Genomic DNA, 11,981 nt, shown 5'->3' with positions numbered 1-11,981 from the left:
AGTGTTTAGGTTCCACCTTGATGCCGCAGAAGGGCAGGATTGGTGCAGTGCAAGACAGCAAGAGGGGTCAGACCGGGGGGCCCCATCCCAACTGCACTCTGGGCAACTCCTTCCTCTGAGCCGGTTTCCTTGTCAGGAAGGAAGGTTGGGAGGTTTGAGGGAAAATGAAAGGTGAAAGCATTTACAATCAGAAACCACATGACACGTACGTGCACAATATTGTGAGACGCGTTTATTGTAGCATGTAGAGACCACCCACAGCCCGTGTCTTTCAGAGACCCGAGGACACCGCCCAGCCTGCACCTGGATGGGCCCATCGTGAGCCACGATGCTGGGCGCCTGCCCCACACCCTGCCCACCTGCAGCAGCTCCCAGCATTCCTGAACGGTGGAGTCCCCAGGGCCTCCATGGGGGACTGTCCCAGAGGGATCTACGGTGGCAGGGGGGCCACAGCTGGCCCCCACACCTTTTGTTCGATTAGCAGGGTTTAAGATGTTTTTTCATTAGTTGCCAACAACTAAAAAATCGGAATACTTCACATAAAAATCTAGCTTTTTGGCTTCTCCAGATTTCTCGCGTTAGACCTACCTACATTCCCGTACCTACAATACGGCAATTAGCTACAACTGAAGGACAGCCACCAATTTCAGGTGGGAATCTGTGCTTTGCCACAGTCCCCACCACATCTTATTGTCACTCAAGGCCAGTTGCCATTAGCGACTCAGACTCAATCATGCAAAATATCACAAAGCAATGTCTCTCCATATCCCATCTCCAGGAATAGTGGGAAAAATTAGAGTCGCACTGCAAAGACCTCACAACTCAAAGGCCTCCTTTATTTTTATAACCCACCTGGCCCTGAGGGCATCTAAGTTGGTGATCTGTGCACTAGCCCAAACGTCTCCTTTCTTCCACAAATGCTCACTCGACACATACCCCTTTGTGCAGATCTGAGAACAGTAGCCAGACTTCCTAAATCTGAGCCAGTTTGCTCCTTGAGAAGTCTGTAAATTCCCTGAAACCCAAAGAACTAGTAAGCAGGGTGGACACACCAGGCGCAGGGCTGTACCTGGGTGGGGTTGCCCTAGGAAAGCCAGATCCAGGTAAAGCTGTGCTGGCGCGCCCTCTAGTGGCCAGGAGGCACCTCTCCAGGCCACCGGGGAGACTGAAGTAGATTCCAAGTGAGCCTAGGAGTCAACCATCAATGGCCTCCAAACCTGGTTCCCCCACCGGTGCCAAGCTCAGGCTTCCAGCTTCTGCTTGCCCAAAACCTTCCTGATCTCCATCCCAACCATCAGCCACTCTCCTGGGCACGCTGGCACCCATCTTAGCCCCCAGGAGGACCGGACCCTTCCCAGGCTATGGCCTCTTCCAGGCAGGCTCCAGCCTCCCCATTCTTCACTCTCCCAGGCTTCGATCCACGTTTGGCCCACAGCAGCCTGGCAGCATTCGCAGGGGAAAAACTTGCAGAGGTGGGGGAGGCCAATTCCCAGCCTACAGGGTCAGGCAGGCAGGGCACTTAAGTGAGCAGAACAGGCCAGGTGGGTCCCTCAGAGAGCGGGAAGCGCACGTCCCAGGAGCCAATGCCACTGAAGAGCCGCTGTGGCCAGATGGCCATTCTTCACAAGATGCTGGGGATCTGGACTTTTACGTGAAATATACCAAGTTTTAAAGGTTGGCTCAATGTATACACTATCCAGGTCAAGAAAACACGTTGGCAGGGTGGGTCCAGGCCGGGGCCCCAGGCAGACAGCACTGCTGAGGCCCTGCAGCTGACAGAGCCTCTGAGATGGTGGGCGTAAGCCAGTGGTTTTCAAGGTTTTGTTTATTTGAGTAGTTTGTAGCCATCATCATGTTTGATCCTGAGAGGCAAGCGAGGGAGAGAAAATTCTTGGACCCATTTTAAAGTCTGACACATTGAGGCCGAAGGGGGCTTCTGGCAGGGTCAAGGTCCCAGCTAGCTGAGAAGACAGCTCTGAAGCTGCGTGAGGCTGTGTCCCAGGCAACAGCAGGCCCCAAGGCTGCCCTAATAGCCATGCACAGAGAAGTGTGTCCCAGCCTGGGCAGGGACATGGCAGACCCCTCCCACCCCGCCCGGCCGGCACCCTCTTAACTGTGCCATTCCTAGGCCCCTGGAGAGCCCGCCACCCAACAGCAGCCGAGATGGTGGCCCCCTGTGCACACTCATAGAGACACACCCGCCCTCCATGCACACGGCTCCAGGACAGGCAGCCTGGGCAGAGGCACACCCACACTCAAGCCCCTTATGGAGCTCAGGTCCAAGCAGAAACACCTGCAGCCTTGCCCATCACGGGTACAGTGGCAGGGGAAGTGGGGGGGTCCCTGGGTAGGCCAGGCAGGTGGCAGGGGAAGGGGGGGGGTCCCTGGGTAGGCCAGGCAGGTGGCCTTGGCCAGTGTGGCAGCCTCACCAGTTGGCCTTCACTGCCTTGATGTCACTCACAAGGTTCTGGGCCAGGCAGATACCAAAGATCTGTAAGACAAAGGGGGCAAAGTGAGGGAAGGTCTGCTGGAAGGGCGGGGCTGTGGGGGGGGCATGCTGTGCTGGGACAGTACCTGGAGGAGAGCGATGCCCACAAAGACCCCAGCCACAACGATCAGGTTGTCCTGCAGCCACTTCTCAAACTGGCCCACACAGCCTTTGGTGTGGATGGAGCCCTGCTGCTCCAGCTCCTGGGGACACACAGGCAAGGGGCTTGGCCCACCCCGCCCCCCAACGGGCCTCCTCTCAGTCCAGTTTGCTAAGCTCATCCCCGCACCAGGGCCTGACATCTTGGCACATGCTGCCTGGATGGAGCTCTGCCACGAGGCCTTGGCATGACACGCTCCTTCTAGTCATCAGGGTCTCAGAAAAGATGCCCCCTCCTCCAAGAGGCCTTCCCTGACCACCCAGCCCCAATCCCAACAGCTCCCTTACTTTATTTTCTCCCAAGCTCCTGACTGAAATTGTCACATTACTGTTCATATGTGTTTATCTGTGAGCTTACTGTCTTTGTCCCCTCTACTGGAGTGGGAGCTCCTTGAGAGCAGGGGCTCTGTCTGCCTATCTCCTGAGCATGAATCCCCAGCGTCTAGGGCATTGCCAGCTGTGAGCACCAGTGGGTGCCTGATAAAGAACTGAAACGAGCAAACACACACGTGTCTGTGCCCACGGGTCCACTGCCCCCATGATCGGCAGTACCAAGGCCCAGGTGCCTGGATGGCTCCTAGAACTCAGCACCCCCTCCCCCCACAGAATCCCTGAGGACTTTCAGAGGAGCTTATGGGAGGCTGCCCTTCCCTTCCCAGTGCCCCCAACTCTGTCCCCACCCCTCTCACCAGTTTGAGCCGGACATCATAGCCACACTGGGTGTTGAGGACATCTTCCTGAGAAAAAACAGGCCAATGAGAGACTTGGTGAAGGGGCCCAAGGCGCCCAGCGCTGCAAAGGTTCCGGCTTCTCAGGCGAAGCAGATGGAGCCATGGACTCTGCCACGCCCACCACTCCTACGTGAGGCTCACTGAGGCCCACGCACCTCTTTCCCTGGCGCCAGGACACACAGCCACAAACGCCAGCCTGAGCGGCCTCCTGCTTAGGAATCCTGCCTGCCCGTGTGTTGTAAGAATGGGAAGAGGCGTGGCCCTCAGTGTCCCAGGTGAGCTGTGCTGGGAGAGATGTCCCTGGGAGAAGTTTCTGCTCTAAAGAAAGCCATAAAGGCGTGAGAACCCCCACGCCCTGCCACTCCAGAATGGTGGCCCAGGGGTGTGGCAGCTGGCTCGCTGCAATCAAAGAGACAGGTTCTGCTGAAGGGGTGCAGCCCCTACCCTGGCAGGCCCCACTGCTGCCCACGGACACAAAGTCCTCAGCCTAGTAGGAGGACTCCCACGTAAAATGACCTCCCCCCAGCATCCAAGGCCCCCAGAGCAGGGCCGAGCCCAGCAAGCCCTCTGGTGGATTCTCCCCAGACTTGGCCTGTGCACTGTGATGCTCCTGCCCCTCCTCACCGGGCCCCACTCACCGCAGGGTCCCTGACGCAGCAGGAGAAGGGCACCCCGCAGCGCTCCCGGCTCGGGTTCAAGTCAGTGCAGTTGAAATAGATATTGAGGTTCCAGTCATTAGGCCCTCGGGCTCCGCAGCAAGACCACTAAGGGGCGAGAGGAGAGCCCCAGATGAGCCAGGCCCACCCCAGGAGCCCCATCCAGTTTGGAGATAGGCCCAGGCTGCAGAAGACAGGGTAGGGCTGGGCTGGGAGGGGGTCTGGAGGCAGCTAGGCAGGTGGGCACCTCCTCGCCACCCCCCAACAGAAAGGCTGGACCTCAGCCGAGAGCCGTCAGAGCAGCACTATGCTCCTGCCCAGGTTGGTGGGAGCAGGGGGGACCGGGGAGGGGTGCCCTGAGAAGTGGGTGTTAGGCCGAGGCCTATGGGGAGAGGCATCACTGAAGCCCGTGTCTGTGCCAAGTCTCCCCACACTTGCCCCAGAGATTTTATGAAGACCCTCTCTCGTCCTCTCTGCAGGGACAGGAGCAACCCTGCCACCCTCACAGCAATCACATCCCACTTCTTCGATGTTGCTGGCAGCACCCAATATCCCCATCACCCCACCCAGCACATCCAGCGCTGCCACCCTAGACGCCGCCCTGAAGCAAGCTCGTGAACTGCGGCACACGGGAACACAGGTCTTAACCCATGTGACACGGAAAGCTGGCCCTCAAGGGACCAGCTGAGCGCAGACACGGGGGGGCCCCCATGGGCCAAGGGGCCGGGGCACGGCCGTGTGGCTCTGTGTGCATGGGTCCCAGCGAACAGCCTGCCTCTGCCGTCCTCCTCCCGCTCTGCTCAGCACTGCTGCGCCTGCGGGAAACATCTGCCCCTCCTTCCACAGCGCCGCTCCTTCTCCAAGGCCTTCCTCTTCTCCACCCTTCCCCATTTCAGCTCATAGCACAATTTATTATTTTTTATAGACACACACGCACATACAGTTGTCCATTTTCCATATCATCTGTCTCTGCCCCCAGACTGCCATCCCCCAAAGGACAGGCCCCAGCTTTTGTCACCACTGAACAAACTCCCAGGAACTGGCCCAGGGCCTGGCACACAGTAAGTCTGCACCAGTCTGTTTTGAATGAACAAATCAATCACATCCTAACTGCCTGGCTATATGTCCGCTTCTGCCCTGAGTCGAGACCTCCTCAAAGCAGGCACCAGCTCTGGTTCATCTCTGGATCCCGCAACAGACTCGGGGTGGGTGGCGCTGAAGACGTGGGACCGTGGAGGTGGGTGTGAGCGGAGAAGGTGAGGCGGGAGGTGTCTGGGAGCTCGTGAACTGTTCACTGACTGCTTCTTCACATGGCTTAGGTAGAGGAGGATTTAAGAGCAGAGCTTCTGGGGCACCTGGGTGGCTCAGTCGTTAAGCGTCTGCCTTCGGCTCAGGTCATGATCCCAGGGTCCTGGGATTGAGCCCCACATAGGGCCCCCTGCTCTGCGGGAAGCCTGCTTCTCCCTCTCCCACTCCCCCTGCTTGTGTTCCTGCTCTCGCTATCTCTCTCTCTGTGTCAAATAAATAAATAAAATCTTTGAAAAAAAAAAAAAGAGCAGAGCTTCTGTAGAGGGGGAGGTCTCAAACTCAAATATGTTCAGAGGCCAAACAGACAACATAAATGAGAGAAGAGGGCCAACAAGTATAATAAAATACAGAGCAGCACAGACGATGGCAAACGGAGAGCTCCTATACCAGCAAAGGGGACAGCAGCAATGTAACCCCAGCTAATATTATGGGTCCAGAGTTTCTTAGAAGGGGAAATCTGTATTTTTATATCAAATTTTCTCTTTTAAGTGTTGTAAACCCTGGCCTAGGAGCTGCCAGGTTGGAGCCTCTGGCCTCTGTTCCCCAACACTGTGTCCCTGCAGAACTAGGCACAGTGGGGACCTACAGGGATCACAGAAGCTGGCTTCGCCTCAGACAGGGGGCCTTCTGGCTCTTTTCCCTGGGGCGTGGGCAGGGGAACGGTCCCAGAACACACGGAACGTGCTCTCTCACACATCTGCCCAGCGACCGCCTCATGCAGGTGGCCCGGGCCGGCACGGGACTCACATATTCCTGAGCAAAGTCAATGAGGTTCTGGAGGTCAATGTCGTCCCGATAGGCCTTGACATTGTTGTTGATGAAGAAATTGAGCTGGTCTCGAATCCAGTCCTTGAATACGAAGGCTAGGATCCCTGTTGCTAGCTCCAGGAAGAAGATGAGGCCGAGGAATACTGAGAACTGGGGTGGGGGCACACAGATGGTGGGCGTCAGAGATGCAGGGCCTGGGGATGCCACAGGGCAGCGCTCCCCCCCACCACCCCCACCCCAAGATAGCCAAGAGTCCCCACCTTCTCTCCTATTAGTATTGTTTGATGACGGTGAAGGACAGCGCGGTTCTTACCTACCCATCCGCTCCGCTTCCCCTGGTAACCACCCTGTTTTCTTTGAGAAACCACCCTCCACGTACGTGTTCAGCTCCTGTGGCTCAGGCAGAACCATCTCCACCTCCTTTCCCATTCCTGATAGAGGACTGGGCCTGCGGCGGGAGCCCACCAATCAGAGCGCTACCTCTCCCGGGGCCACAGGGATTGGTCCAGAGACAGCCAATCTGAACCAAGGAGATGCAATTAAAGGACAGGCCCACTGGTTGGGCAGAGAGAGCCTTGGCCTCCTAGGAGTTCCCGGAGGGGCAGTATGAAGCTAGCCCCCACCCGTTCGCGGGCATCCTTCCACCCCAGGGGGAATGGAGCCAACTAGAAGGACAGACTCGAGAAACAGAGAGACCAGGCCAAGTGACACTGTGGTGGCCCCTAGATTGAAATGTGCTGGCACCCAGCATACCCCTGGGCTTTCCTTAGTGAGCCCATAAATACTCTTTTATGCTTGGGCCACTGGGTTTCAGTCACAACAGAAAGGATCCTATAAATATAGATAATACAATTCTGATGACTATTGTTACAATAACACGATAATAAAACCACCCATTATTAAGTACCAACTATATGCAAGAAGTCAGTGGGAGGAGGTTGGGGTCCCCAGTGGATCTAGGTGGGGGTGCACTCACAAACTTGAGCAGGAAGGTGTTCTCCCGGAGGGCCCCGATGCAGCCGGCAAAGCCCAGCACCGACATGATGCCTCCAACCACTACAAAGAGCCACACGGGGTCGAGGCCTCCCAGATCTGTGAGCGCCGAGATATTGGAGAGAACGCCCTGTGCCAGGGGAGCAGAGGCAAGTGGTCGGGCTGATCCTCCCACCACCTCAACCTACGGCAGCTCCACACCAGACTCCACCACCTTACCTTCTCACCCCAGGCCCAGAGGCCAATGGCCAGGAACAGGGCTCCCAGCACCTGCAGAAGGAGCAGCAAAGAGCTAAAGGTTGGAGTGTCAGCATCCTTCCCCCCCCCCAGGAGAGCCCCTCCCCCTCTAGCAGTCAGGGTCTCTGGAAAGTGGGGGGTGGGGGTGGGGAATGGACTATAAATGGGGTCCACGGTCCTTTCTACCTCCCCCAGAACACATTTCAGTTCTCCCCCACAAAACACAGCCTGGAGGATTGAACCCACCCTAGCCCTTCCCGGAACTCAGTACTGCAGCAGAGGGTGGCTGGGACACCCCTGCCAAGCAGAACCAACAGCACTGTCCTGAGCCTCTCCTCCCACCAAGCCTGTTCTCGGTTCTGGGCTCCTAGCCTCCTTTCTGCCTCCTCCCAATCTGGCCATCGTGGTGCCCTGCAACTCTGTGATGGCCGCCCCACTCTGTTCTGTTTTCAAAGCTCACAAGCAAAGACCCCTGAATGACAAGGAATCCTGATGTAAGCGGGATCCAGTTGAGCAACCCCCATCTGGGCCGGTAGCTCTGCCCTTGAAAACAGCTGGCCACAGTTCTGCCTGGACCTTCTTTTTTTTTTTTTTTTTTTTTCCTGCCTGGACCTTCTAAGCACCACCCACCATCCTGCCTCAATTCCTTACTGGGAAGAGTCCTGATGTCCAGGCCATATGCCTGAGCCTGGGCAGGTCCCTGGATATCCAGTCTCAGACGGAGAGTGCCCCTCATGCCCCAGCAGAAGGCCATGACCCCACCTCTTCACACCTTCCCCACCCACCTGTTTTCACAGGCTCCTTCCCTTCCCCCCACCAATTCCAGTCCATTCCACCACGACCACCCACTTTTAACGCCTTCCTCTCTCTGACTCCAGGCTCCTCCCACTGCAGTAGTCTTCTCTAAAAATCTCTTTCCCTCCCTCCCCCCACACTAGATCTGGGATGTGAAAGCAAACATCACTTCTGCTTCATCCCACTTGACCCACCCATGGCCTTTAGACAGGCAACTGACCACTACTTTCTCCTTTCTGAACCCCTCCGTGGTCAACTCAACACCATTCCTCCCTCCACCCTTTCTCAGCCTCCCTCCCAGGATGCACTGCTTCACCTCCCTACGCACATGGCCACCAACCCCACCACGTTCCACCTTCAGCCTTCTGCCCTTCTTCCTCCTCCATATTCATTTCCACACCACCAGACACTGGCATCTCCCGGACCTCCCCCTCAACCTCTCCCTGGCTCCAAGCGGCTAGGTCCACTTGCCTGCTGCAAAAACCTCCATGTCCCAGGCTCAGTTCCATGCACTGGGAATACATCAGCAAATAGGACAAATGAGCTCTCTGCCCTCAAGGAGTTTACACTCCAGTGGGGGAAATCCATAGTGAGCAAAGTAATTTCAGATACCAACAGATCATTTAAAGAAAAGCAAACAGAGTGATGCGGTGGGGAGTGACTGGGGGCGGTGGAGGCATGCTTTTGTTAGGGAAAATGGGGACATTTTAGCTGAGCTCTGAATGATGAAAAAGTGTATGGAGGAGAAGAAAATTTCAGGTGGAGGGACTGGCAGAAGCCCAGAGGTAAGATCCAGTATGGTGGTGCAAGGGACAGACTGAAGGGCAGAAGGGCCAGACCCCAGAGGGTGCTGGAGACCACTGGAGGAGTCTGGACTGCATTAATCGCTGGAAGGTTCTCAGCAGTGTAACACCAGGGTCCACTTTCCATTAAAACAAACAAAAATCTCTGGGCCTGTTTGATAGGCACCTCCCTCTGGCCACCTGGACCCAAACCTGAAACCTCGTGGCCCCCCTAAGTGGCGGGGTCCTGTCAATTCAGCCTCATAACTTCCCCTGGAGCCTTCCTCACTTCCCACTCCGCACCCCCCATTTTTGCCCCAGCCCTCCTCCCTGGTCTCCCAACTTCCAAGCCCTCTGCCCCTCACCCACCCTCCCCGCAAAGGCAGACAGATCTGCCTCCAATACAAAAGCCAAAACAGACCCACCACCCAGCACTGAAACCCCCACTGCTTCACAGGGCTCTCAACATAAAACTCCCAACACTGTCCCAGCCTTGGGGCCTTTCCTGCTCTGGCTCCCCAGCCCCACTCCCGTGCAAAAGTGGGCATGCCTGGAACAATCCTGAGTTTCTCTTGCCTGTCCCCCTTGAGGGGGGTTCATCCAGCGATTCACTCTACTCAATGCTCTGCCTCACCCCCACCCACTGCCCACTGGTATGTACCTTGACTCTGCACTTAACTGGCCTTGTGACTCTAGATTAAATGACTTGACTTCTCTGTGCCTATTCCCTCATCCATAAAATGTAGATAATAAATAACAAAGTAGCTGTGCGAATACAAGTTAGAATTCATTTAATCTGCCTAACAACCCTGAGGGGTGGGCTTTATCATCACCCCTCCCAGGAAAGGAGGCCAAGGCCCAGAGAGAAGTCTCAAAGCTAGGCTTGCTACACCCAGGCCTCCAGACATCCCCACCAGTACTCTCTGCACGTTGCCCACACCCTTGAGAGCTGCCTGTTGCTGGAGCCAAAAGGCCCACCACATACAGGTGACTTCATGGTTAGCACATGGGTAGAGGGCAGTGCCAGAGTCTTGTTGAACAAACTGAATGGGCCTGGTATTTTGACTGAAGGCAGCAGGAACAGAGACTGCAGAGGCAGCAAGTAGCCTTAGAAAGATGGGATGGGGGAGGGAGAAGGGAAAGATGACTTGGCAGGGCCCAGGGGCACATGCCACCCTGGGAGGGGCACTAGCAGCTCCCTTCTCTGGCAGGGGCTGCACCGCCCTGAAGCCTCGGTTTTGTCAGCTGTGGAATGTTGAATTCTGTTATCCCAGGGCCAGCTCACGACGTCTCCTCTCCCCAGCAGAGAACTAGAGCTATTGGCCCTCCCAGCCCGCAAGCTCTCAGTAAGGAGCAGATTGACCTACCCTCCTTGCAGGAGCTTAAGGCTAGGCAAGGGGTTGCGGCCCTTCCCTTCACGGAGACACTCCTCCCTGTGGACTAAACCAGGGGCGGAGCTCAGCGCACACCCCACACTCCAGGGTAGCAAAGGAGCTGGACGGGAGATAGGTCCCTGGGACCTTCAAGGAAACACCTCCCCTTTCTCCACCCGGGCTTGGAAAGATACAGGGAGACTCCACCTCCATAACCTATCCCCGCGGCGCCTGGGGCCCGCCTCCAGCAATCCGGGCCTCCGCGTAGTTCCCCGGAGTGGTCCTCGGAGTGGGTATGGAGGTGAGAGTGGGAAGAAGGGGGGGGGAGGTGACGGTCCCAAGCCCTTAAGGCAGGGAGTGGTTCCCCCCCCCCACCAAGTAGGGGACTGAACCTCCTTCTCCCGACACCCCCAGCACGGGGCCCGGAACCCACTCCGCTCTCACCCAGAAGACAATGTTGAAGCCAAACAGGAAGTATTTCCCGCAGCAGCCGACTTCGGGTTCCTGGAAGTGCTGGTGTTTGCCCGGCATGGTGAGCAGCCGCCCGCCGGCCCGGGAACCGGAGCCGGGGCTGGGCTCGGCCCTCCACGGGCCACCCTGGGCTAGAGCCGCCCGGGGCCTAGCCCGGCGGCTGCGGCTTCATGGCCGCGGCCACACAGAGCGCCGGTCGGGCCCCGCCCGCCCCCCGGGGACCGCCCCCAGCGACCCGACCGCCCAGCTACCCGCCCGCGCAGTCCCGTCGGAGCCCCGCCGCCTCTAGGCCTGACTCCGCCCCTGCCCTACTCTGTCCCCTTGGAGCCCCGCCTCTAGGCCTGAGTCTAGGTCCTCCGGGCCCCGCCCCCATGCAGGCCCCGCCCCCGACCCGGAGCCCCGCCTCTAGGCCTGACTCCGCCCCGAGCGCCGGCAGCCACTTACATCTCCCCAGGGTCCTGCGGACCCGCCTGAGAAGCCTGATGATGGCACCGCAAGTCGCGGGCACGAAGCACCCCCAGTTACTCCTACCCTACAAGGCTCGGTAGCAGCGCCGCCCCAGGCCCCAGCCTTGCTGTCGGAGCCCAGTCCTGGAGAGGAGTAACTGCTGATCTGATGAGCAGATGGGGACGGCGATAGGGATGGTGTTTTTAACACAAGTGCAGGTAGCTTTATTACAGTGTAGTCGCATCAGATGCGCTTTTCACTCAACGGAAATTCATCTCTACCTAGACTGGCTCAGATTCAGGCCAGATGACAGCTGGGTCTTGTGAGGGACGCGCCTCCTGCTCCCTGACACTGCGGCGTTGCCAGGGGCATATACCCGACCCCCTGGCTCTAAGCCCTCTGACGTGGAAACCTGTCCCCTTCCGTCTTACCCCTCTCACCGTACTAGCTTGGGCCTGATTGGGCCCTGAGGGGGGTCTCACATGAGCCCCCTCAAGGCCGGACCGGAGATTAAGGTTTGGGGGGGCTCAAATTTTACTCAATTTTAGAACTCTCAAAAATAATTCTAATTTTGTTCAAAAGTGTTTATTTAGAACAGGAACAGAAAAAGGCTTAAACTTCATCACCTTTCAGCTAATCCACCTCAAGCAGAACCATGAGGAGACCTAACGGCCGCTGTCCTCCACTCCTGGGCCAGGACCTCATCTATCTACCCACCTCCACTGCAGCCTGACCTGAGCAAGGCCCACACACCCCTGGCCACAGCTGAGGAA

General features: G+C 57.3%; 1 protein-coding gene across 4 annotated transcripts; it reads right to left on the bottom strand.

Moving 5' to 3' along the window:
- Positions 1-210: 210 nt before the first annotated feature.
- On the bottom strand, positions 211-11,012 carry TSPAN17 (tetraspanin 17). 4 transcript variants are annotated; one of them, XM_031018871.2, is made up of 9 exons: positions 10,735-10,996; positions 7,323-7,373; positions 7,087-7,233; positions 6,090-6,260; positions 4,017-4,142; positions 3,337-3,384; positions 2,575-2,691; positions 2,430-2,491; positions 211-1,862 (listed from the first exon to the last, which is right to left on the bottom strand). In XM_031018871.2, exons 1-9 carry the CDS (start codon positions 10,819-10,821, stop codon positions 1,826-1,828), a joined length of 846 nt encoding a protein of 281 aa, XP_030874731.1. In that variant the 5' UTR covers positions 10,822-10,996; the 3' UTR covers positions 211-1,825. The 4 variants fall into 4 exon arrangements, 2 of the variants coding, with proteins under 2 accessions (XP_030874731.1, XP_081666837.1); XR_014142239.1 differs by having other exon boundaries at positions 1,808-2,319; positions 2,361-2,491; XR_014142240.1 differs by having other exon boundaries at positions 1,808-2,332; positions 2,373-2,491.
- Between the last annotated feature and the right edge of the window lie 969 nt (positions 11,013-11,981).

Source organism: Leptonychotes weddellii, unplaced genomic scaffold (genome assembly GCF_054177405.1).
Source record: "Leptonychotes weddellii isolate Sample4059 unplaced genomic scaffold, ASM5417740v2 HiC_scaffold_3417, whole genome shotgun sequence".
Taxonomy (NCBI): domain Eukaryota; kingdom Metazoa; phylum Chordata; class Mammalia; order Carnivora; family Phocidae; genus Leptonychotes; species Leptonychotes weddellii.
Note: the sequence above shows the minus strand (reverse complement) of the source record. Positions and strands in the feature narration are given on the sequence as shown.

Excerpts from the sequence above, each read along its gene's own strand:
- TSPAN17 (XM_031018871.2), bottom strand. The coding sequence starts at position 10,821 with ATGCCGGGCAAACACCAGCACTTCCAGGAACCCGAAGTCGGCTGCTGC. Across the intron at positions 7,234-7,322 it reads TCTGGGCCTGGGGTGAGAAG|GGCGTTCTCTCCAATATCTC; the intron begins GTAAGGTGGTGG and ends CCCCTGGCACAG. Across the intron at positions 3,385-4,016 it reads GCTGCGTCAGGGACCCTGCG|GAAGATGTCCTCAACACCCA; the intron begins GTGAGTGGGGCC and ends GTTTTTTCTCAG.